Consider the following 27,182-nt stretch of genomic DNA (forward strand, 5'->3'; position numbering starts at 1 on the left):
CATTTCCATGTTTTTCCAGGGTGAGGAACATCACGCAGAAGTTTTGAGAATAATAAAGTTTCAACTTTGTGTTTATTTAAAACTTTTTGCAAGGTTGTCTCTAGCCCGAAACCTAAATAGTCATACCTATCCAAGAGATTGAGGGGATTTCGACACACTAATCCTGATAATTTTTTTGTGTGATCCCTAATTTCTATTGTGAGGGGTTTAACTGTCTTGCTACAAACACAGTAAAGACTTGAGAAGCAAGGCTGGTTTATTTACGGTTTGGCAGAAGCAGCACAGCTGCAAAGAATTGGCAGATGTTTCGTCTGCCATATTTAAATTGTATAGGCACTCTAAATAGAGTGGACATCCACCAAAAGATGGTGGATGTCCTGCATACACCCGATTCTAAATAACCCTCTTAGTGAATTGGACTCTTTGCATTGAGATGCACAGGCTTGTTATTTCTCATAATCAGATTATAGAGAAAATTCTGACTTTAATTCTTTTAGTGGAACTTACAAAATAGCGTAGCTGTTTGCAGTTTAAAAATATCACTCCTTTAAAATGTTTGCTACACTTTTAATCAGTGAACACTGCTAATATTGTAAAACCATGTAATTAATTAATGACCTTATTTGTAATTACCTCATTGCTGCTCCTCGAAGAGAATACATATTATACAAATATTTGAATGGATTCCGTTGATACTATATATCCTAATGCCAGTAAGTCTATAGAATGTTTTTCATTTTAAAGCTTGCAAGACTTGTATTCAGGTTTACCTACCTCTCGTTCATTGCCATTAACCATGTTTATTTAAAATCTATTGCTTCAGTACAGTAGTAGAATAATGTAACTCTGGTACTTTTCACAGCTTGACCATCTCGGAAGAGGAACAAGGACTCAAATATATGTTGGTAAACTCAACTACAAGAATGATGATGAAAACGAAGACTCCTTTGCTGAAAAGGAGATCAAGGTCATCCTGAAAGTCTTGGACCCAAGTCACAGAGACATTTCTTTGGTAAGTAACCCACTTTAATTATTTCAATTTATCATGAAGGCAAATTATTTCAAATATTAAAACATGCACTCTCAAATATGTTTACGTGTCACACCAAATTAGTTCATGAATGCAGCGTGTGATAATGACCCACTGTGATTTTGAAAATTGAAAATCTTTTGTAAGAGTTCAAATGTTCAGGTGCAGATAACGGTCCTAAGAACTCTAATTTGCTGATCACTTGGATCTGAAAGCTGCCAGTTAGTCAACTATGTCACTGCATTTGTATTTGAGATAGTCCCATTGCGTTCAGGCATATTTTACTGCTGTTGCCTTTCTGACTTTCCTACATTCAGTACATAGGGTGTTCAAAATAATTTCTTGTGATGGTCCCACAAATGGATTGGTAAACATTGCCTAATTACTTATCATTATGAACAGTTGTGGTAAAACATCAATTGGTATTTGTTCATTTTTTAAGGTCTGAATTTTGTATGCAGCTCACTGTAGATGGTGAAAAGATGTTCAGGGGCGTAGCCTGGACACTTAGATTGGAGGTGGAAGGGGGTGGGGTGGGGTGGAGTGGATTGAGCTTCAGATTTCCCAAAAACCACATTGAAATATGTTAACATGAGAGGAGCTTAAAGGGCGGTGGAAAGGGAGAGGAATGGTATGAGTACTAAGTGAGAGAAACAATATTTTGTAAAATAATCAACCCTTTTTAGGACTTTCAAAACAGAGATGAAGAGTGTGTGTGTGTGTGATTTTGTCAGTGTGTGCCTGCACAAATCCCAAGTGAAATCAGACACCTCACCATAACTGACTGAAAGCACCTGTATCGAACTATTCACCAGAAAATACATTTATTAGATGGGGGGGTTACACTTCAAACCCCCTCCCTGAAGCTACTCACCTGAAGATATTTCGGTCAAAGAAAGAACGAAATCATAGACTTCTAAAGCTTGTAGTTCAGAAGGACCAGCTTCAACTGGAGAAGGCTTACACAGCAGCCTTAAAATGCTGTCTTGATGTAAGTGACTATCTTATTAAAGTAAACAAACCCAAATAAACCTTATTTCTTTCGAGTTTGTTCTTCCTTCCATTGCCTCAATGTTTCCTGTGAGCTTACAAAGTAACTGTTTAATATCAGTGGATCGATGACATAACATTCACTGTGATTGTTTATTGAGGTTGCTGCCTAAATAAATAAGTTGGGACCACCATATTGGAAAATAGAACCTTGCTTCAAGACCGTGGAGAGAGACTCCAGACTACTAAAACCCTTAGAGTGCTCTATAATACAAACCAAGTATTTGCCAATGGTGCATTTATTGAATCCCTTACTGAAGTTACTAGTGATAATCAGAATATATGTTCTAATGATATTGCGATCCATTCTAATTATTAGCTTCACATCTTGAGTAATTTAGAAACCGTTTTGAGGAATCTATAACAGAGATGTGTTGCATTCATGCCACCCATATGTTAGTACTTTTGTGACGGGTATCTTATTTGAAGGTGGCTAGCCTGGGACATGGCAGTATCACTGTGTAGCTAATTTAGTCTTCAGTCTTTTTCTCTACACCAGTGTCTAGATCTTTGTCCATACTCTGCCCATGGCAGTCATTCCAGGTTTTCTTTCAGATTTTGTAATGTTATGGGTGGTGTGTTAGTTCTTGGTTAAACCTTCCTCCTTCAGTCTTGAAGCAACAGAAGACCCTACGTGAAAGCTTGAGGTCTTCTGGCATGTGTGCTTTAAAGCAATTTGTTGTTTTGCTGTTGTGAAGAGATGTCATCTAGAGTTGATTCACAAAACAGCCTTATAAACCGTGACCTTACCTTAAATGCATAGTGTATTTACCCAGAGTATAAATGAGTGTCGACCAACATAATACTTGGTTACAATGAAGCGTTCCAAAGAGTGTTCAACTTAATTGTGTTGATTTCAAGGAACCTTTCAAAGTGCTATTTGTGAGCTCTGTAGTTGGAAGTTCGCCGTCTCCTTCAAAGGTCATTGCTAAGGGAAATTAAGGAACACAGTGTGGTTCAGGCAGAACACCTGCAATAAACCAGTAGATAAACCCAATCCAATACACTTGTGCTTCTGTCTCCTCATTAAGAGGTTGGGGAATTGCTAGTTTTCTGGCAACAGAGCCGCCGCTTTCTCCACTGTTGAGATTACCTTTGCTGGCTGCTGCTCCACTAGAGTGCTGCTTTTGTCTGAATGTAGGGAGGTCTTCCATATAGATTCTGTTTCTTCCAAATTTTCTTTTCTGTCCTGGTCCGTTATACCCCAAAATTATGGACCTGGGCAATAAAAAGAACAAATGGTGCCCAATCTCTGGAACTTTCCTCTCCAACCCTCATCTAACCACCCACCCACCCCATATCAGAGACATTTTCTATTACAGAAAAATAAACATTTCTCTGAAACAAAAAAAACATGCTGAGCTCACTGCCTCGACAGGCAGCTGACATGGCATTATTCCTGAAAGCACTCCTGCCATATCAACCGAAGCACTTTTATTGAAAATGTCCATGCCTTGTTAGCAGGAAAGCTTAAACACTGTCCAAACAATTAATGACAATCTTAGTCTGTAAGGAATACATGACCATTTTCAGGATAATAAGCAGTTCAGAAAAGACTAAAATAGCTCAGACCTATCCTAGAGCTAAGGAAATTGAGCACATAAATCAGAAAACAGTGATTGAACTAGTGATGTTAAGCGCCTATCATCCCAGCCAATTGCTGGACTTTCTTAGCCCCGTAGATCTACATGATGCATGCATTCACAAACGTGGGTCCTGATCTAGAGCTTGGTGGATGGAGTAATGTCTGTAAGGGTGACAGAATAAATGACTTGGTTGCCCTGACAGACATCCCATCCCTCAAACTTAGAAAAACTAGCCGACCCCGCCGAAATCTCATAAAAGTGGAATTAACCTCAGTAATCGTAGTTTCTGTCAATGTTGTAAAGGTTTGACAGACGACAGGCCATCAGTTTTTATAAGGTTTAACTTTTTTACAAAACTCCTAAAGCGGGAGATTGTTTTTGAAAAAAGTAAACCAAATAACCCCCCACAACCTAGGTGTTTTCTCCCACGGTTTGTCTGTGGTGTGGGAGTATATTTTTGTTTTTTACCGTCCCAGTTTAGACAGTAAAAAGAAAACAACAACAAAAACATCAGACCGCCTCCTCTAAATTGGGTGGACGGTCAGATGACTAACCTCCAATGCCCGGTACTCTATTGGAGGGTATGACTGAGCTGAAGGAAGGTCCTTTGTTGACATACTATCGGTCCACCCACCTCTAAATCAGGCAGGCGGACCTGTAGTTTGGCAGAGTGGGTACTCCACCATGTTGTGATGGAGTGCTCTCTCCACCAAACTCTAAATCAGGCCTTTAGTCATACACAACCCAAATGCTGACATTCACTATATAGCTTAACTTTATCACTTAAAAGCTATGCCTGTTGAATTGTTGTAAATTACCAGCAGCGCTCCAGGATTTCCAGAAGATTCAGGCACGCGGATGTCTCTGCTAAATACTGCTGACCCACTACCACACAGGAGAGCACCTGGGGTTGTATCGTTGCAGCTGTTTGTGAGTGTACCTCAGGGGAAAAATGCTGTAGGAAGTATAGGAGCAACCGTGAACCCCAAGAGACCAACTGACGCCCACAGGACGACATTGTGCCCTGCACACACTCTGCACATCTGTTGGACTGCATCATTTGAAGCTACAGGTAATCCAGGAACAGATGGAAAGGTACTTATTTCAGTCCTGTATCACTATATCTAGCAGCTAAGGAGGTATCTCAATCCGTCATAAAATGTGGTCACTTCTTTACAATAGCTAAGTAAAGATAACAGCCAGATGATCAATCTCCATTTACAAAGTCTTTCATTGAAGATTGTTCTGAAATAACTATTAATACAGTTTCCCCTTGTCAGATAACGGTGCTACTACAGAAGTGAAATTTAGTACTTGCAGAATTTAAGCGCACCATAAAAATGTTAACGTGTTAAAGTTATTAACTTCCTTTTACTTAGAGCCACTTTTAGAGAATAAGGAGGCCCTTTTGCCTTAAAGAGATGGGCTGCCAAGCTCCTGGGACATCAAATGCCCTAACTTGGCTGGTTATATAAGATTCCTGCTACATAGGCAGACCAGGATTTAGTTTTTAGTTTTTCAAAGACAGAGCCCTGTAGTATGTATTTGTTTTACAAATATATAAAAAGAAGACACTTAAGCACTGGGAGTCTTTGCCTTGTACATGAGGACAAAGATAGCTTTTTCTGCCTGTGGCCACAGTGAATGGCAGTAAAAATTAGCACAGTAAGCACAGCCTGAAACAGTCCTGCTGCAAATGTTCTATTAGAAAGGCATTTCCAACAGCCGAGTTGGCTGAAACTCTGCCGTCGGATCCCTAACCATTTTCCCTCTGTGAATGAGGCAGGGGAACTGAGAGTCCAACAACTGGACATTTGCAATTCGTTGCTAAAGTGGTATCCAACTTTCAGAGAACGATAACCTTCTCCCTACATCTCATTTCTTGCCCTTTTGAACCACTTCCTAACAACTCAAGCTGACGGAGCTTTGCATGCATATTTAAAAAACATCCATGAACCTCTCTAATCAGAACTAATGAGTTTTGAATGCAGACCTTCAGTCAATGTCAGGATACATCAAAGGTTTCCCCTGCATCAGGCACAGAATAATTCGGCAGACTTTAGCTTGCCTCAGATGCTATTGTGCAAAAAACGACAGAACACTCCCTAGTAGGGCAGGCTATCCCTCTGTATGCCTCTATAAAGCACACTGCTAAAGAAGATTACAGAGCAGTGATTTCAAAGTCGGTAAATCCATTTCAAGGTTATTATTGCAATAATAAAGAAGCCAGAGTAGATGGAAATGATCAGATGACATTCCTGTGGATAAATGTTATTTTGTTAAAAAAGCACAGGCATGAGCAAAAGATATCTAATGCTGGAGAGTAATAAGCTGCAATTTCACCTGTAATGGTGGTTTTTCAACACCAATAGTTTTTCAAACATTTACATGCCGCCAGATGTTTTAAGGTGCCAAGATTTACTGGAGTGTACCTTGTGTTTGATGGAATCTGAAACGTTGCTGAATGTGTTTGTAGGTTCCCATCTAATATCAGTGGACGTCACACCGCCCAACCTAGGAGTTATTTGATGTTTTACATATTTTGGATCCTCTCCCACCCACTAGAGTTCTGTTGACCTCTTTTTGAATATGTAAAAAACCCTGTCTTCTCTTAACGGTGGTGTCAGGTGGAACACAAAAGAAATCCTTGAATGGGGTCCCTGTAAAAGAGACCACTCCTGAGAGCTAAGTAAATCATCAATCATGTTCCCAAATACATGATTCAACACCTGCTCAGTGGTGTAACAATAGCCCCGCAGCCCCTGACTTCAGGGGCACCCTCCAGTACTATGCACGGGCAGCAGCTGAGCGCTCCGGACTGGTTCCGAAGCATGGGGAGGCCCCCTCCATTTGCTCTGCAGGTGGGCTCCCTCAGGTTTCGTTACACCATTGCACCTACTGCTCAAAAGAAGAGCTTGTAATGGGAGTTGGTGTGTTCCTCACAAGAATACAGTTCATGGATTGGCTCGATTATTCACAAAGAGGTTTTTTTGCATCAGAAAGTGTATATCTACTCAAGGTTGTTTTTCTAAATTTCACTTATGCATGAGCCTGTCAGCCTGGCTTTCTACGATGGCTTCTTGCACCTCTGTAGTCCCTTTTCAGCCTTGCTGTTCCCATATCCTGTATGCATCAGGCTGTCACAGGATCAGTTTCCTGCAATAAAATTACCAAGTTAAGTTGTAGACTGGATAATTCTTGCATAACTGAAGACCAGTTTAGAAGCTGAAAATGCTTTCTTCCCGAGACAATACCAACGTATTCTGGGCCAATTAGGCAAAAGCTAGTGTAGTTTGGCTTTTGAAATACCCTCCTCTTCTTTAAAGAACCCTTTAAATACCTTCTTTAAGTACCCTCAAATATAATTTATTGTTTATAAACCTGCTGTGGAACAAGTTTGAATTCTTCCTCTAATTGTTTCCACTCTGTCTCTCCCATCTTCCTTTTCCCTACTGGTTAGGCTGACAGGCAGAGGGATTGTTTTCATAGGCTACTGAAACACTGTATTTTATTTGCATCTATACAGGGCTATGTTCCCATTACCAGGCCCAAAGTGCTTATGTCAGACCAAATAAACAATTGGCTTTGCACTGTTAGACAAAAAAACATATTCAACAAGAGGACATTGTTGATATCAATTACTATTGATTATAAGAAAGTCACAAACGTCATATGGTTCCTTTGACATATCCAACCCTATCTGGTAACTATACAGTTTGGAATAGGAGTCCTTCTGAACCTTTCGTTTGCAATAATATAAGGTTATCGGAAAGAACAATACCTTGCTGCAGCATGGGTCGTTGATGCTAAAGATTTTATTTTTGCTGTCATTTTTTATTTTCCCGATTGTGGTTGTGCCCCCCTCTATCATTATTATTTTATCTTGACCTTTTAGTCTGAATTCACAGATGCATTATCATTTTCGCTTTACTTGGTTTATTTGTTGCATTGTGGCATATTTTATCTCATAGAGTAGGTTTAGTTTTCATCTATTGCTGCCTATCTCCTTTCTCTGTTTACATGCACCTCTCTTCTATGTCAGCACACTTTTATGGCTGAGACCGATGTAGACACACAGATGGTGCATATTGTGGGCAATCAACGTAGGCGCTCCCAAAACAAGACCATTTCTGTTTTTGTTGACTCCCTGCCTCACCCTTTAGCTAGTGTGAAGATCATCGCTCATTCTCTGCCTATCTGCTGCCAGTTCTAGATTTTTTCGAAGGTAAGATCTCTGCAATTCCCCAACGTTTTTTTCTTATTCCTTCACCTCCTATTGTCTCAAGCCTCCTGAAGGAAGCATCCAGATTCTTGATACGGATTCCACCTACATCTTTACCCCTTCACACAATCTTTGATCCAGGTTCAAATTGGTGATTTTAATTCCTTATGGATCTTTGCCCTCTGTTATTTGCTAAGCTTCTCCAAGAAACTAGAACTCCCATTTCAGTATCATTTAGTAAACGTTTACCAAATGCAGGGCTTAGTGCCTTGGTAGAAAATGATGCCTTTTTGCCAAGGCTCATGCCCGATTTCAGCCTGGCCATGTGCTTGTCTTTATACTAGATGGCATTTGCTGTTGCCTTGATCTGGAGGATGTGGCAGTCTGTTGTAGCTGGAAGGCAGGGTCTTCAAACAAGAGTCTGAAGATACTCAAGTAGGTTTTTTATTTCATGTTCGGCACTTATGTTAGGAAGATACTGTCATTCCACATCAATACATCATCCCTCTTGTTTACACAGGGAACATTCCATTCAATACCACATCACTACACAGTTCTAATCCTTTTAAACCTGTCTGCAGGCTTTCAAAACCTCTTATCACTCCATCCTGCCTGACTGTGTGCCTGACTTTGGTGTGAGTGACTGCATTCTTTCTTATCACAGTAATTTTATAATGAGAGAGTGATGATTCCACTAAACATTTTAAATTGTAGAAGCCAATGTTGCCTATAGTGAGAAGGTGAAAAAGATAAGCTGCTGTAGACCCTCAATGCATACACTTATGGATGCATGGGTGGATATAACTTTTTCATTTGGATAAGTAGGGGCTAGACCATCAGCATATTTAAAGATACACAGGAATATTTGAGTGTTTTCTTCAAACTTCTTATCTGTTACCCTGCTAAAAGTGTAAAACCTGAATATGTGTGTTTTTATTGGATTTGATTTTCTCGTTATGAGTTGGAAGGGTATTGGCTCTTGAGTTGTCCTTCTGCTTCTTGATGTTTTAATATTGTTAGCCTAGACAGTGCTGGACACTTAGTGCTTGTGACCCAAGGGTGGGTGTAAGTTTGGGAACTGCCTGTCCTGTAAAGCCTCCCATCCACAGTTTGCCTTTGAAAGATTAAAAAAATGTAGAACATTCATTGAAACCTTGGAAGTGTGGATCATGCAGAAAGCATTATTGGTTTCCAGAGTGGTCTTTATTGAACGCACGATTGACCTCTCCGTCTTTTTGTGTCCTTTCATTCAGATTGATATGTAAAGCTCCGGATAGCTCTTTATAGCTCGATAAGGATAGTATCTTCAGTCAATATAGGAAGGAGGGGGATGATGGGAACAGTAACGATAGGTCTCTGGAGTGAATCAATATGTTTATTTCTGTGGACAGAGACAAGAATAATGATTATTCTGTTGGTCTGCCTATGAGGGTAGTGAAATTGTTTGCCTTCATGTTTCTCTTTTTGTAATTGTCATGTTTTATGGGAAACCTAGTTTGGTTCACCATGAGAGCAGCACATTTTGGTTGTGTAGGATTGATATTCCCATACTGCAAGTGCTTGTACCTGTTCTTTTGAGGGATTTTCTACTGCATTTTTAAAAATTTAGTGAATTTAACTAAAAATATATCAAGATCCAGCTTCTTTGCACATGGAATCTACTTGAATCACATCAAATCCTGCAAGTCAAATTAACGGGAAATGTTGGGGCAGACCTCACTGACAATATCTTTTGATGTTAGCTAGTCATGTGGTAAGGGACCTTTTAAAGCCCTTAAAGTCACAGATATATAGATGGTTACGAGCAAATGAGGTGTGAATTACTGCTAAGTTGAACAGAGCCATGTGTCGCAGAGAGTGAAGGAGAATGTATTCCCAGATCACTGCCTTACCATTACCTGGTAGGTCTTTAATATGTTAAGCTTTTATATTGGGATGGTGTGCCTTATATTATGATTTTGTTCAAATATATAAACTTTATCTATTTTTATAATGTGACTTTTTCGCCAGGCTTTCTTTGAAACAGCAAGCATGATGAGGCAAGTTTCGCATAAACACATTGTCCTGCTCCATGGGGTCTGCATTGGTGATGTGGAAAGTAAGTTTCCATTTTATCTTAATCATGCCATGATATACGTGAAGTCATTATTGCAATATTGAATAGATTTCAACTCTAAATATGTAACCCTTAACAATGTAAGTTTTACTTGCCATGTCTCATCTATCGCACCTTTGTCATAATGGCACATTCAGTGGTAAAAGGGGTATCCTTGGGAAGATATTGATGAAGAGCACTATCAATACACCTAAATAACTAGCTTCCTCAACATCATAAAATTCAGTTTTTGATTGTGAAATCTATAAGTGCTGTCAATTCTGCTCCTCTCCGGCTTCTGGAGCTCTTAGAGCATGACATCCATCTGAGGCCAAGGCACCTTTTCCTAATAAGAAATTAATATATTCCAGTGAAGTGCCAAAAAAGACAAACAAAAAGACTCAACCCAGGCGGGCACCCTGTGTCACTCTGAAGGACAAAAAAGTGCAGTTGGCACACATAAAGAGGCAGATTGTCTGAAGGGGCTGCTCTCTCCCCTTCGTGACCACCACTCCACCTATGCCACCCACTTACGACAGGCTGGCGGAGGACCATTTCTCCTTATTCTGCCAGGAAGTGGTGTCTCTCTTGCCTCTCCAAGGCAGCCATAGAGATGATGCTGGGATCAGAAGTTTGTGGTTGCTATTCCCGCTACTTTCTGGTGCCCAGGAAGTACGGAGGACTTTGTCCAATCCTAGACCTGTGCCCTCTCAATTTCTTTAAGGGCACCTGCACTAGCCTTCTCTTGATGGAGGATAGAAAGGCTTTCAGTCCCAGTCAGACGGCTTGGAGCTCCAGCAGGTTGATTCTGCCAGAGGCCTCTGATCTGCACCTCTCCCAGATGGCCACCCCAGCCCAGGAGTGACACAGCTGTCGCTACTGTCAAATCTGTTTGGGGAAGGGAGAGGGGTCTGCTGATGACCCAATTGTGGTTTGTTAACCACCACTGCAGATCTTTTGCAGTTCCCTTGGTAAACTGGACCATTTCGGAGAGATTCTCCTGATGCTGCGCCCACTGGAACTTCAGGTCTCATTACAGAGTCTGCAAATGCCACCAGGTATGTGTCACAAGCAGGATGCAGGAGGCCATAAGGTCCAGCAGCCGCAGAGTCAGTCTCACTAAAATCCAGGATAGATGTTGACACATTGGTATCGTAGCCTTAATATCCTGTACTCACGGTTTGGGAGGATAAGCTTGAAATTTTGCTGTGTTGAGAACCGCTCTGATGAAAGGAAGCGTCTGAGAAGGTATCGCGTGTGACTTTGGCACATTGATAGTGAACATTGATAGTCTACATGAGCCCCCTCGCGGCCATCGCACGCCAACACAACCTCAACATCATCTCCTACGCCGACGACACTCAGCTGATCCTCTCCCTCACCAAGGACCCCGCCACCGCCAGAGCCAACCTACACGAAGGGATGACAGACGTAGCCGAGTGGATGACGACCAGCCGCTTGAAACTGAACTCAGACAAGACGGAAGTTCTCATCCTGGGCTCCTCACCCTCCGCCTGGGACGACTCCTGGTGGCCCCCCGCCCTGGGCAGCGCACCCAAACCAACAGACCACGCACGCAACCTGGGCTTCATCCTGGACTCCTCCCTCTCCATGACCAGACAAGTCAACGCCGTCTCCTCGTCTTGCTTCAATATCCTGCGCATGCTACGTAAGATCTTCCGGTGGATCCCCACCGAGACCAGGAAGACGGTCACCCAGGCCCTCGTCACCAGCCGACTTGACTACGGCAACGCCCTCTACGCCGGAACCACCGCCAAGCTCCAGAAGAGACTCCAGCGGATCCAGAACGCCTCAGCAAGACTCATCCTCGACATCCCCCGACACAGCCATATCTCCGGACACTTGAGAGACCTGCACTGGCTCCCGGTCAACAAGAGAATCACCTTCCGTCTCCTCACCCACTCTCACAAAGCCCTACACAACCAAGGCCCAAGATAACTCAACAGCCGCCTCAACTTCTACACTCCCATCCGCCAGCTTCGGTCGACCAGCCACGCCCTCACCACCGTCCCCCGCATCCGAAGAGCCACAACAGGAGGAAGGTCCTTCTCCTACCTGGCCGCCAAGACTTGGAATTCCCTCCCGACCCACCTCCGCCTGACCCAGGACCACCTCGCCTTCAGGAAGCAGCTCAAGACCTGGCTGTTCGAACAGTAGCAGACCCCCCATCCCTAGCGCCTTGAGACCCTCCGGGTGAGTAGTGCGCTATATAAATGTTTTGATTGATTGATTGAACCCCAGCAAGTGAAGGAGGTCCACCGTAGTCTGGAGGTGGGAGATGACTGTCCAGGATGAGCCCACCTTCAGCAGCCAGTCGGGGAGATAAGGGATAACGGCCATACCATATTTCCGCAGGTAAGCTGCAACCATCACCTTGGTGAACACTCAAGACGAGCTGGTAAAGCCAGTGTAGAGCGCGGTAAACTGAAAGTGCTTGTGACCTACCGTGAACCACAGGTAGCGTCTGTGGGCAGCCAGGGGATGTGGAAGTATGCGTCCTGCAAGTCCAGTGCTACCATCCAGTCCCCCCGGTCCAAGGCAGACAGGACTTGTGCGAACGTGAGCATTTAGAATTTTTCATTGAGAACAACATTGCCTTGTGGTCATGCAACAAACGGTGGGTGGAGGTTTTGGACCCTTTGTCAAGAGGCCCTGCATCTCTAGACATGGCTGGAACGTTAGGGCATTTCCCTGCTGGTCAACACCCGGCGGGTTTTCTGAACGCCAGGGTGAACAAATTCAGCCGAAGATGCCTAATGGATCACCAATGGCATCTCCATCCGTAGGTGGTGCAAGGTCTCTTTCAGCAATGTGCCGAGAACCTTGGGTGAATCTGTTCGCCATCGCTGAGAACTTGCAGTGTTAGCAGTTGTGTAAGCTGGAGTTTCCAATGCAGCTCTCATTCGGAGATGCTTTTCATCTCAAGTGGAGCTTAGGCCTCCTGTATACCTTTTCACACATACCACTCCTGGCCAGAGTTCTGGAGAAGATCAACAACTGCTGGGCCCAAGTCATCCTTGTGGCTCCGGACTGGGCTCGGAGAGTCTGGTGTCCTGAGTTGCTGAGCATGGCCATCAGCCCTGCTATCAGGCTGCCCCTTCGGGGGGTCTTGTGGCAGGGGAGGGTTCTCCACCTGAACTTGTCAACGCTCCATCTTCATGTGTGGAGATTGAGCGGCAACAGTTGACAACTTTTTGACCTTCCGCCCGAAGTCTGTAATGTCGTCTTGTCAGCCAGACGTCCCTCCGCCAAGACGGTATACGCTTGCCATTGGAGCAAGTTTGTGGCATGGTGCGCAGAAAAACAGATTGGTCCCCTTTCTGCCTTCCTCTCTCAGGTCCTTCTGTTTTCTCTTGCCCAGCTAAGCTCTGCTTAAGGCACCTTAAAAGGCTATCTTTATGCCATTTCGGTGTTTCTACAGTTGCCTGATCAGCCATCCCTGTTCAAGTCCCCTATTGCACATATTTTTCTGAAAGGTCTTCAACACTTGTTCCCACCTCCACCCTTCATCATGCCTCAGTGGGACCTAAATTTTGTTCTGACTTTCCTTTTGTGTGCTCCTTTCGAGCCACTACACAACTGTCCTCTCAGGTTTGTAGATATCAAGGTGACCTTTCAAGTGGCAATAACATCTGCCCGGAGGGTCAGAGAGACCTATGCTTTCTCATCTAAGCCCCCGTATCGCAACATCTTTCCAGACAAGCTTGTATTCGCAATAAAGCTTCCTTCCTACCTAAGGTGGCCACTCCCGTTCATATAGGCCAGTCCATCACCCTGCCGATCTATGCTCCTCCCCATCCCTCTAAAGAAGAGCAGCGACTCTACCGGCTGAACCCAAAAAGAGCATTGTCATTCTACCTTGACCGCACAAGAGTTCCGAGTGGATGGCCTACTCTCCATGGGTTATGTCGGAGCACAGAAAGGGAAGGCAGTACAGAAACAGACCATTTCACAGACCATCATGCTCTGTATCAAAATCTGCTATGCATTAGCCAAGAAGCAATCCCCAGAATGTTTGTGTGCTCATTCCACCAGAGCTACGGCTGCAACTACTGCATTAGCATACAGAGTTCTTGTCCTGGAGATCTTCCAGACAGCAGTGTAGGCAGTTCTGAAAATCCTTACCAAGCACTTCTTCCTGGACAATCGGGTCCTTAAGGAGGGGCACTTTGCCTGTTCGGTTGTGCAGGACTTTTTAGTGCGAAATTGTTTTGCAGACCCGCCTCCGAAGAGGTATTGCTTAGGTAACTGTTCTAACGTAAGGAATCCGTGGCTTGAAGACTATCAGATGAACAAGTTACTTACCCTTGGTAACGCCTTATGTGGTAGAGACTATCTAGCCGCAGATTCTGTACCGGCTCACCCATCCTCTCCACTTTGCAAACAGATTTCTAGGGACAGGGCAGTGCCCCCTTTCAGGGCTCTTGTTTTCCACACCTGTGGTCAGTGTTCTTTGTGGCTCTGCACTCCTGGTGTGGAAAGTCACGAAAAGAAGCTGACTGCCCACTGGAGTAGATTCAATATCAGTACTGCACACAACACTTCTGATGCGAATGACGCAACGTGGAGCTGATCGGCGCCATCTACAGGGCTACAGCTCACAAAACATTTACGGATCCAGTCTGATGCCTGGGGATTATTCTAAGGTAAGAATCTGCGGCTAGAAAGTCTCTTCTTAGATAAGATGTTACTGAAGTTAAGTCACTTGTTCTTTTGAAGCATTCAAAATTAGTGACTCACTAGGGTGGTGTTGTATGGTTAGAATTTTAGGACCTTCACTCTCCTATTTGCAGTATAAATGATAGAAGAACAGTTAAGAGATTTGCAACAGATATTCAAACTACCTTTAAATATGTCTACCTTTACTTCTGCCCAGTAGAATTCACCCAGGTTCTTTCTATGGTAAAGGTACTTCTTCATCTCCAGGGAGCATGATTCCATCCATATTTACACGATTTTTGCATCAGGTTTGGATGGTATCCTCTCTCCGTTTGAGTACGACACCCATTTAATTCTAGAGTTATCATTGAGCGATCCAAAATCCCAGATGTCATTTTCTGAACTAGCTTTCCCTCCTATAGATGGGATTATGGCTTTTTTCAAGACGAAACTCCCAGATTTGGTTTGTTGGGTCTGAGGATCTGGAAGGTGGTGACATCTAGAATTACTGATGTACCCTGGGCAATGATGAGAAGTGAGAGAACTTTGGATTAATCTTTTTTTTCAGTTGGATCAATCACTTAGGAATATAATATCTCCTAGGCAGCCTTAAACTGGTCAACGTATTACCTCGGCCTTCTTAGGGGCTGCTGTTTTCAAATACTACCTTTTCATATTTTTATCAGGAAAGATTTCTTAGGGTGCAGGGGAGGGGCGTGTTTCAATATTTGTTTTATTTTACCCAACATGGGGGAACAAACGCCTTCTCTTTGTAGATTGCAATTTATAGTTGTAGTGTACCATTTTCATCAACATGGATATAGCACTTTTAGCAGTACACCGTCAGGATATGGTTTATGTTGAGTAAGTCTGACTTTGCAGGCTCACTGTATCAGTGAATGGAAGTTGATCCAATGTGAGAAAAACTTGGAGGATGGGTATTTGTACACATAGACCATCAGAAAAGATACCAGGTACTTTTTTGTCTCTTAGTTGTGCAAAGGCATTGGCCTCTCTAGGAAAGGTTACTGATTGAATATTTAGGCTGTCTCCCTGTGTGGCTTTCTTTTCATGTGGTTCACAGAACTTTTTCACAAGTTATTACTCACATTGGCCTTTCCTGTTCAGATCAGTTTTGAACCTCCTCAGGTTTGGGGCCTCCGTTGCTGTACCCCTTTTTCATTGATGTAGTTTGCTCGTGAAACATTTATTTTTGTTCACAAACTAACATCTTTAAGAAGATCTTTGAAATTGTATGTACTGTTAAAAAATAACAGGAAGCACTATACATCTCTATAGCTCAGAATTAGTTATTAACATTGCATTAAAAAAAGATAAAGAAACTAAACACTTAAACAAAGCTGAAGCCAAAAGCATCTACCATATTCATAAAGTAAGCCCTGCAATTACATGGACTTTTTATATAGTGTATGACAAATGACTTTTTACTATTTCAAATTGGTTGTTCTACATTTCACAAAGTAAAGTAATGAACAAGTGAGGAAAACCAAGGACTCAAGAAGAGCAAAAATGATTACTTTGGAATGAATACTGCTGAATCAGCAGTGGATTGAGTACAGGGTTGTGAAGAAAGCACCCCAGGCTTGATTTTTTTCAAACAGTTTGTGTATACAGAACTGTTGTTAAGGTCTGACTTGTAACGGAGATTGTATCTTATTCTAAACGTTGCTCATTATTGACTGAACCAGTCTCTGTGATTAAACCAAATCCTATATCTAGTAGTCTGTAAACCATGTTTCACCCTTCATATGGCATACCAGTGTATGGAATAGGCTTCACTGTGAGGACAAATACAACTAATATCATTAAATACACTAGATTTCTTGTTTTAATTCAAAGATTGTTTTCTTGTATTACCAGCAGAATCGGCCAGACTCCATTTCTCCACATTCTCCTTATCTTTTATATTCCATTTTCTTTACTTTTATACTTTTGTTCTTTTATTTTATTTTTAAGCAATGCCTAAGATAAATGACATAAATAGGTCTTACCATGGCTTCCTGATTCAATACATGGCATGCTGTGAGGTTACGTCCACTGTAAAGGCCAAATATTGTGTTTAAACTAAGGTGGCAGATAGTCTTCATTCACACTATTGATCCTAATGTTTTCCAGGGCTACTCTCCACCCACCAACTTTGCACCTCCACCACTAACTCATCCCATAGATGGGGCATCCTGTGGCACATCTGGCCTCTGCCTGGTAGAGTGCTTAAAGTATCTCCTTGTCTACCGAAATAAATATTTAACTAATTTATTCGATACTTTCTTCTACCAAAGTGGTCTATTACAAGCATCTCCCCTGCCCTTTTGCCTTTAAATCACTCCTTCCTTTAGAATGGGGGCTCGAGCAGTCTGCTCCTCCTTTATGTAGCATCTCGGACATAGCACGGGAAAGAATCTTATCCAAGTGATTAGTAGTTGTTATTCCACTTTAAGTTAGTAATCAAATGGACAATTATCAGTAGTCGAAGTTTAGGTGATCTGACACAGATTTCTGGTATCCAGTGAACATCATGTGTTAATAGTTCCACTTCCACTTTATTATGCTACTTTTTAATCTCATTTTCTATAACTGTTTGGTAAACAAGACAATTTCAAGACAATTGCATTACTTAATTAATTTGATAACCGATCTCTGAGCTCCCAGGAGAAGATATGTCCTCTGGAAGGCAAAGCTATTCAAGTAGGAAGTATGTGATTGCAGCATGTTTATAAAACATTCTCAATCCCTTAGTGGCTTGTCAAGCAAGCTCGACTCAATTTCAGCTCATTTTATTTGAAATAAATGAGCAGTAAGTGCTTCGCGATTCACCTTCCAAATGGATTGTGGCTAGATACAATGCTGTATCCGGAAGGGCTTTGAAAGGTAAATACAGTTTGGTAAGAAACTAGCTGAAGCATATCAAACCATCTCTCAAACACCTGCTGCTTTTTTGTCTTTGCTTCAAGCTTGAAGGTCCCAGATGTGTACTTGGCTCCTCCCTGTAGCTGATTGTTTTAAAGGTAACATTGCAGTCACTTGTCTGATATTTTTTCCTTCTAAAAATGAGTTGAAAAATCCTACAACAATGTATAAGTAATATTTAATTTGTGTGCTGATATAAAAGTGTACAGTTTGGAATCTGTTAAATTAGGAATACCTCAAAGTGCTACTGGATGGATTGCTACAAAAAACAAATCAACTATGAAAGTTGTTGGGTAGAGCTGGCCGTAAGGTGAAAGACTTTACTTTGTAGTTCACCTGAGAGCAGCGCTGCACTGTGTGAGCCGCTGCACTGAGATTGGAGCACATGTTGTGCTGAAATGTGGTGGAAAGTAATTTTGGAAGATCTAAAAGAGAGAATTATTATCTTCCACTGCAAGATTGCTACCCTCACACTAGTGAAATCCAGGGAAGGCATGATTAGAGAATTGGCAAGGAGCAATCGTTCCAGAGAAGATGCAAGGAAGAATCGGAAAGACCTATATTACAGGTTGGCTGTAACAATGCTAGTCAAGGCAACAAGAACGTTTTATGGTAATATAGACTGCATTTACGTCTTTCCTGATGACAAAGGTAATTCCAGGAGAAGATTACTTTCAGCTCCTGGTTTGAAATTATCATGTGAAATTATCATGTGAAATTACCATTGTGATCCTGAGTCAGATCACCTTGTGTCTCCGTAGGTAGTGTAATGAACCTGAAATAATTCACAGGAAACTTGTCTTTCAAAATCCAGAGCATTATGTGGGGGTTAGAAGCAAAATGGTGGAGGACGATTAATTAATCTGACTGCCTAAAAGCATCATTCTGTTAGTTGAGGTTTTGCATATGTAATGAGCAGTGAACCAAAGGGGGCTTTCCAAACAGTATTTTAACAAGACAGAAGAGTTGAGTAAAGATCCATAAAGGTGAAGTTGATGGTGCTATCATCCTGGTTTTCATAAATGAAGATGCATAGAGGACACATGTCATCCATTCCGATTCTGTAAATCCAAATGAAGAATTTTGATGCACCAAGTGAACACTTGTGCTCCTAAATGGAAATAAGTTGTCCACATTCCTTGCAAATTAGTCCCTTTGTCATTACCATGTTTCAACTCTCCTATATAGCCTGCCCGATAGTTCCGTTTCCAGTCAAAACGTCTAATCCGTGTAGAAACCCATAGTAGGATGGATTTCACCATTGGAAAATAAACCCTACATATCTGGTGAAGGATGATATTGATATGAAAGCTGTTGAAATTGTATGAAAGATTTGCAGTTTAGATACAGAATGATGTCATCCTTCTCGGATTTGACATTATTCAGCCTAAGATATTGTAGCTGTTTTTATAGTAACTGTGGATCAAAAGTTCTTTTAATTAAGGCAGAGCTGCAAGAGCACCTTAGATTTTGTTTTTAGACCATGACAGATGTATGGGTTTATTATCCTGGTGTATAATCAAGTAATCCATTCAATTGAATTGAGGTATAATGATATTTTCTTGTTTGCAAGAAGAAGTCTGTATTCGCCATGTCAGGATGACTGGCAAAGACAAGGCATGCATTAGGACCCTAATAACTAAAAAACTGTCAAAACTGCTCAAAGCAAAAGTTGATTTCGAAATGTTTTTTTAAAACTCTTCATATTCCTAAATGTTTCAGAGGAAGAACCAGCCAGCAACTAAGTGAACAAACGAATGAAGGAATACTGTAGGCAGAAATAATGAAGTGGAATCTTGGGAACAGCTTTGGGGAGACCTGTCAAACAGTTTGCCTTATCAAATTATGTTTAGTTGGCATTGTATAATGGAAAAACAAATATGTAGGCAATCTTCCAACAAATGCTAGAGAAACTATACCGCATACACTGTTAGCTAGACTTCTCACAACTTTGATTTTCTAGGAAGATATTCATTGTGCCATTAGGGAGGATTTAGATTATCTGACGATGTTGGCCCCAAATTGCAATATTTGGGCTGAGATTGCTCAGAGTTTCAGCCATGACCACCTATCAAAGTGCATTCTAATGACAGCGTATTAAACAAAGCTTAGCAACAAAACCTGTGGCACACATTGGCCATAGCACACAGATCTGCTTAAAATATAACCTTGAAAAACATGTGGAAGTGCAGTCCGCACTGGTGTCAGACTTGGCCAAGGATAACAGAAGTACTATTTCTTAAAAGGTAACGTATAAGGGTAGCTAGCAACAACCTTAGTGTAACTAAATAAAAATGGAGTTCCATGGAGAAATGCATTTCGGATGTTTCCATTATGTGAATAAAATGATTGTTATTGATCCTGTTGAGAGTGGAAGACAGTGTAAGGAGGGAAAATAATTCCAAAATAGAACCCCCCATTTAATAGAGAACACAGAGCCCTACACAGTCTCAGATCATCTTGTGATCACAGGTTTTAAAGTTTCTTCTGGTAGGAACTTGGCAACTGCAAGAAGGTGCCTGCTGAATTGTTTCTTGCATTTCTTGCAGTTACAAGAATTGCTACCCTAGCTAATGCAGCATTTATGGCATGTCTACACCTTTGAAATTTGCTGAAAAGTCACTTGTGCTACTTCCCATCTTAAGGCTAGCCTGCCAATGTGCTCTACCTAACCGGTATTCATATTCTGAAATATGTTCTATGTGGTTGCAACAGCTGGAGCTTAGTCAGTAAGACATCATGACCTTCCTGGTGTTTTCTCTACTCTTGGTTCTACCTCTCCTTTGTTCCAAACACCTTCTTGACCATCTTCACCGACCTGCATGGTGCAAGGTAGAAGGACATATGTGGTGCTCCTTTCTTAATTCTTTTAAGAAAATGGCATGTTTTAGAAAGCGGTTCTGGACTTTCTAAAACATCTTGATGTTTCCTTGGTTGGTGGGTTTGCTAATACAGGCTATACTAGTATGCAAGTACTCTAGAAGATAAATTAAAACACCTCTAAACAATTGTGACATAGGGTTAGGATTACGAGGTCTGGAATTGCCACAAAATATTATCTTTAGGTCTGGCCTAGAGAAAGTTTTAGCCCACTTGCCAACCTGGACCTCAAATGACTTGCTCCTCTCCGAGGTACCATGGTTTTCTAGGCACGACAGTGCACTAAGCGTCTGACAGAGGCAGGTTGCACATTTTAGATAGAGAATCGGTCAGCATAGCTGCTGATGCAGCTTCTTCGTCTATGCTTCCTTGCATTGTTTGGAGCTAAGGTGCTCAAAAATAACAGCCAACAACAAGAGAACCTTCAACAGTGGCTGCTTTCGTATCACCTATTCATCAGCTCCCAGCCCACCAGGCATGCAGTGGCCTGAGCTACCTGCAGACAGATTAGAGCATGAGCAGGTTCGGTGAGATGGAACTGGGGCCGAGAGCAAGAGGATGCCTAGTTAGAGGAGAGAGGTGCTAAGCCCTTAAGTGGAACCGTACTTGTTACCTGGCGCAAAGTCATGTTAAGTTGTTTTTGAGCTAATGTCTATACTAATCCTGCTACTCTCAATATGTGCACACACCTTTCATAGTGCAACACAATACCTGAATTATTTCAACCTTTCAACCTCTTTTTAAAGCTCTTTTTTGTTGCTATAGGGGAAACAAAATGAAACTTGTGCTTCAGGGATAGAGAATAAATGCATTCTCCTAACTTTCTGAGAGTACGAAGCATAGGGAGTGCCATTTCTCAAAAGAAACAAAAAGATGTTGTTGTAACAGGCAATAACAGATAAATAACAGCAAAAAACGTCCAAAAGAAGGCAGTGGACAATAGAAAACTGGAAAAGAGCTGAGAAGAGAGCAACTGGCATGCTGAACAATATAAAAAGTCAAAAGAAAAGGAAACTTCCCTGGTCTCCTCACCAAAATCAGACTACACTACTAAAGTACTGGTTAAGAGAACAGCCACCAGGGATATTAATGTCCAGCAACAGTGTGGCAAAATGTTGTGAGGCCCCATACTCAAACGATCTTCCTTGTGCTAGAGGGATTGTCATTCAGGCGGAGGTTCATCAAAATGTGCAGACAGGCAGTGCAGGTAGAGCCTGAGGAGCTCACAACTATGAAACGATCACTTCCAAGGGCAGCAACAAGAGTGGGCAGAAAAACTAGACCAACCCAAATGAAATAGGGACAAAATTAGAGAAATTAGTGATAGCAGGAAACAGAGTGTTGCACATTACTGAACAGAGAGGGATAAGAGGGGTCATACGTGGAAGGGAGGGAAACACATCAGCGAAAGCTAAGCTACACCATTTGCAATGATCAGTAACCTTCACTAGTAGCACTGAGACACCATTCCTGTTATCCTTATCGCTACCACTGCCAACATTGTGCAGAGGCAGAATTATTTTCCTGCACCCAGTAAGGCTCCCTGTGGTAACCTTAGAGAGTGAGGTCAGTGCCTAAGTATAAACGGAAACTAAAATCAAAAGCTTTAAAGATGCATCAAATAATTGGAAAACAAATTAGAGTTGTGTTACATACAAATGATTACTAGAACCCAAAAATCTGAATTTACAAATCAGCAAGCTCTCATTTAGTGAACTGCTGGTCAGAAACATAACAGAGCATCTCTCCTGCCAAGACCTAGAACCTCTGAACCAGTCTGCAATAGAAAAATCCAGTTTCATGTATGCTACAAATGGTGGAGACCTAATAATGGACTCCTGAAGTAGTAGCCAAACTGGACATTGCAAATACTGTAAATAACACATCTACAGGAGAGTCAAAACAGAATCTCATATACCAGTCATTTCCAACATAAAGGCCTTCAAACTAAACCCTCAATCTACACCCTTCTTTCCATCCGCAGAAAAATATATTTTGCAAATAGTAAAAAGAACTGAAAAGTCAGCCCCCAACTCTACATCCGTACCGATATATGGGGATCAAAACCATTACATCAAACAACGCATTGTGCCAAGTTATGGGAGCCAGCCTTGGAAGGAAAAAAAGACTTTCAGGAGCTATAAGCATAACCCACAAAAGTACAAAGGAAAGAACCTACAGGCATCACATCCAGGATGCAATATTACAAAGAACGTTTCCCAAGATTGACACTGAGTTTGGGCTGTACGGATGAGATGATGAAGTCAGTCCATATATCAATGAAAGTAAGTCATTATACTGTCATGTCTAACACCAAGCCTCTGATCTAAGCACCTCAAATGTACATATAGGTCCGCTTCAGGGCAATCAGGCGGGAGACAATACGAAACATAAAACAAGCAAATCTAACAGTCCGTAAGACAAAATCCCTCTCTGATAGTACTACACAAATGGTTATAATAGCAGCACCCGGAAACGAACCAGCAAAATCCCATTCAGGATTCAACTATTTAATCACTGGGAAAAGACCTTGTAACGCTACACAGTCAGATAATGCCTGAAATTGCAATTCCATGAAATTTGCACCATTACTAACCATGCCATACACAGAAATGACAACGGGAATTCAAGATCTCAGAAAAGCAAATATAACTGGAAGTCTCAGCAACCCTGACAACGGAAAGACGTTAAACAAAGCCAGACATTCTTCTGCCACCAATGAGGCATTTAAACACACAATGATCATGGCTGACACAGAGGAAACCGAAGCAAAACAGGGAAGCTTAATGAAAGCTGCAATATACAGAAAAACCACACAAGCAAGAAACTGACCCTTAAATGGCTAACTTTACAGAGTTACAAAGATACTGCCTCCTAACGGATGAATTTGGTCAAGTAGAGCGACCAGACATTAGGATTAATACCGAAATGGAACACACCCTGCTGTTGCAAGTTGTGAGCAATCAAAGTTTTAGATAAAGTCAAAACTGAGTAAAAGACAAAATAGATTTTGCAATGTGAAATATGTCACCATCTACCAACAAAGGAGGAAATGATTCAGTGAGGATCAAAATGTATATAAATGGTTGATAGATAAACTGGGTGACAGTACTGTAAGAAACCATCTCCAGATTATAACACACCATATCAACAGCACCCATAGTGATAATTGATGTATTCTAGTAGGCACTAGAACTTAAGTTTAATAGATCACATATGCAAGACCATGCAGCTAGCAAATTGGTTTTCACTAACTAGAATTGTGTACGACTCAAGTTCATAAAGGAAACATGCCAGTCAACACCCCCGCCGACCCTAAAAGTCATTTGCAGCCACAAAATTCCCTTCATTCAAATCCAACCAGAGAAGCCTTTAACCAGCAACAGTACAGAACAAGCAACTATGAATATTGACCAAGAAAACAAAATGGAACTAGGCAATAAAATAAGAGAACTAATACACTTGTAGAAGGAACTACCGACAATCAATGGGAAAATTGGGTATAATTGCCCATGGTGAAACATATTGACTAGAAACAACCTGCGCTGAATGAGGAAATCTACCCACGCTGGGGAGCAACCGCATCAGTCATTTCCTGGAACGTGGCACAAATAGCAGGCAATAGTGATTTATTAAGCTCCCTAACGTCCCATGACATAATAATACTTAAAGAAACATGGACCTCAACTTTTACCTAACTACATTAACCACTCTGAATGTACAGTAGAGCGGGAGAAAACAAGAACAGCTTTCGCCTACAGATATTGTGCAGAGCTGGCAAATGGATTGCAACCAAAGTATGGGGCAACATTCATGAAAACCTACAAATTTGCAACATCAGACTGCTGGAAAATACTATTTTACGGGTAATAAACACTACGTGCAACAGAAAAAGATGGATTGTTTCATACATCTTTCAAGTTGCATTAAGGAACTTATGTCCAAACCCTGTCAGTTAAAATCATACATCTTAACCGTCCGGAAATTTTAATTGCAAGATGAGAGTAGATGAATTTTTACTCAACAATTACATTCAAAATGGCTGACCGAATACTGACAGTAAAACGCACATTTATAAAAGTAGATGCAAAGGGCAAACGTTTGGCCCACTTGTGCACAAATGAGGGTCTCATTTCAGCTTGCAACCCTTATGATTTCTTCATGACCTTTAAGACAAAATGCTGGGAAAAAAACATTTATTCTTCTTTAAGTTGACAAAACTGGAAGACCTTGACGCCTTTCAATACATCGGAGTAATAAATGACAGAACACCCTAATGGAATATCCACATTCAATCTGCAATAAAACACATTTAAGGCTGCAGACAATGCAATATTGAGGATCGCCCTCAACCATGACTGTATTTTCTCAGAACAACCTGACAAAGTTTTCCGAACAAATGTTGGAAGCCAAATTTTATATAGATCCAAGATTATGGGGCTTGGATAAGACCTCAAGCCGATTAGGTTGTTTCAAGAGTAGATTCTGAAAATCAATGTTTCAGCTACCATCAAGCTTCCCAGCGGCTGCTCTGGAATCGTACCTCGGGTATCTTTCGACTGAAGCCAACTGTCAAATGGTGCCAATAAAATATGGTTTGAAAAGAAAAGGGCTCCCGGTAACAATTTGTTTGACTGGGCCTTGAACAAATACTTCTTCGTAAATATCAAATCATCCTATGCAGTCCAACAGTGGAAAGAAACCAAGATACTTGGCCTGATATTGCCCCACATCCTCTTACTCACAAAAAAGAAGATAACCTCTATTTTCAAATAACACTTTCCAAGCCTAAATATGAATTGCATCCTCAGGTTACTTAGAAAAATACATCCCAGAAGTCATACAGACTTTTATGACCTTTTGCGACATGCTCTTTAATACCTATTCTTGCTTTTAAACCATAGAGAGAGGATACTCTGCTCTAGCAAAAGGGGGTTGTTTGCAGTTAAATGACTTCATGAACAGTAGAAATCCTGCAGTTTTGGATACATTCCAATATGGAGCAAGAGAGGACTGGAAACATTTCATGTTGAACTGTGATTTGTACGATACTGTCAGATCCAACACAATAGCCAAGATCTTGCTAAGAGGACGGTTTGAAAATTCTTATGTACAATTGTTCATTCTCCTAAGTCACCTCTCAGGCTATGCAACAAAACATACTGAACTGTATCTGAGCAAAAGTTGGAATATTCTGATTAAACTCTAGCAAACGTGAATCATGGAAACAATCAAACTTTCATGCTAAAAACCATCGCTATAGTATAAACTAAAACAAGATGGTCTGTTCCAAGAGCCAGGCCTTTGAACCAGAGACCATATTTATATTTGTTATAGAATTCAGTTGCAATAAGTGTATTTCTTCTTTTAATCTGTATCTATTTTGGATAATTTCAATTTTATTCTGTTCTACTCATGCTTGTGTGACAGCCAGCTATGTGTCAAGCACCTGTTATAACATTTCAAATTTCTTTCACCAGCCTCATATAATCAAAAAGATATTAACTTAATAAAACAGGTACTTTGTGTCAGCCCTCGTAATCCATTGGTCAGGTCAACTGTCATTCACGTCTTGCTTCCCCCCCCCCAATATAGCGTACAGCTTAGGCCAGTGGGTCAGCCCATTTCACTGACTGCATTTTTCTTGATCATATGTGTGCGTTGGCCTTAAAAGTGCACTTCAGTATCACGGCTTGTGGGTCAATAGTTCACTTGGTCAATGCTTTCAGCTTTCTATTTATTAGCCTTTTTGTTAGGGATCCTTGTCTTTTAAACCATGTCTTCCATGTTACAGGCAATTCAAAGCCTTTAGTCATTATTCTGTGCACATTAAGAACTGAAAATAAACTATAGGATAATTATTCTTTATATTTAAAATGTTTATTACAACCATATGACCGCCACACTTAAGGGGCAGCATCTTTTCTTTTAGTTGCATTTACTTACAATAAAAAAACAAATGTATCACACCAGCTTGACAAGGCCAGATGATTTGCTTTGCCAGTGATTTTTCTAATTTTAGTGCCATTTTTCACGCCATGGGTAATGATTTGATTGAAATATTGAGTGGCGTCTTCTCTCACATTGGAATTGCTCTCTCTGTGAAGGTTAGTATTTAAGACTGACCTGTTTCATCCTTTTCTCCTGTTGTACATGTTGAATTCAAGTCATTCACACTTTTTTCATGTATAAAATTGTATTTCAAAGTGTACTGGAGAAGTTCTCTCTTAAAGGTACAAGCTTTTTAAATGTTCAACCTAAGCATTGTGTTTGTTGTAAATACACTGTGCAGCAAAGTCTTCTTTTGTTTTTGTAGCAATTATGGTTGAGGAGTTTGTAGATTTTGGTGCCCTTGACATCTTCATGCGTCGCAAAAGTGATGTTCTCACGACTCCATGGAAATTTAAAGTCGCCAAGCAACTGGCCAGTGCACTAAGTTACTTGGTAAGTAACATGAGTGTGCAGTCGGGTTGAAATAAGAATACGCTTTTATGCCTTGCATGTGAAATTAAGTATTTTTTCATAGGAAAGCTTTTGCATCTGGCTGATCCTCCATGTTGTTTGCTCTTGGTACTTACTTCACTAATTTGCATGAGCTGAGATTAACATTATTACATTAGATGCTGTTGCTTGGAGGTGCAGCCAACGCCAAATGTAACCAGGAACTCACTTAAATTAAGGATGTAAACAAACTCAAATCTGAATACTCTG

At 41.2% G+C, this 27,182-nt stretch overlaps 1 protein-coding gene across 5 annotated transcripts in view; it reads left to right on the forward strand.

Annotated features, from left to right (window-relative positions):
• JAK1 (Janus kinase 1) overlaps positions 1–27,182 on the forward strand; it is a 647,675-nt gene that overhangs the window by 424,445 nt on the left and 196,048 nt on the right. For all 5 annotated transcript variants that reach the window (XM_085602371.1, XM_085602373.1, XM_085602374.1 and 2 more), the window contains 3 exons: positions 863–1,012; positions 9,899–9,986; positions 26,788–26,915. In XM_085602371.1, the coding sequence (XP_085458497.1) occupies positions 863–1,012; positions 9,899–9,986; positions 26,788–26,915 (366 nt within the window). The remainder of the gene's footprint in view (positions 1–862; positions 1,013–9,898; positions 9,987–26,787; positions 26,916–27,182) is intronic.

This window comes from Triturus cristatus, chromosome 4_2, assembly GCF_964204655.1.
Source record: "Triturus cristatus chromosome 4_2, aTriCri1.1, whole genome shotgun sequence".
NCBI lineage: Eukaryota > Metazoa > Chordata > Amphibia > Caudata > Salamandridae > Triturus > Triturus cristatus.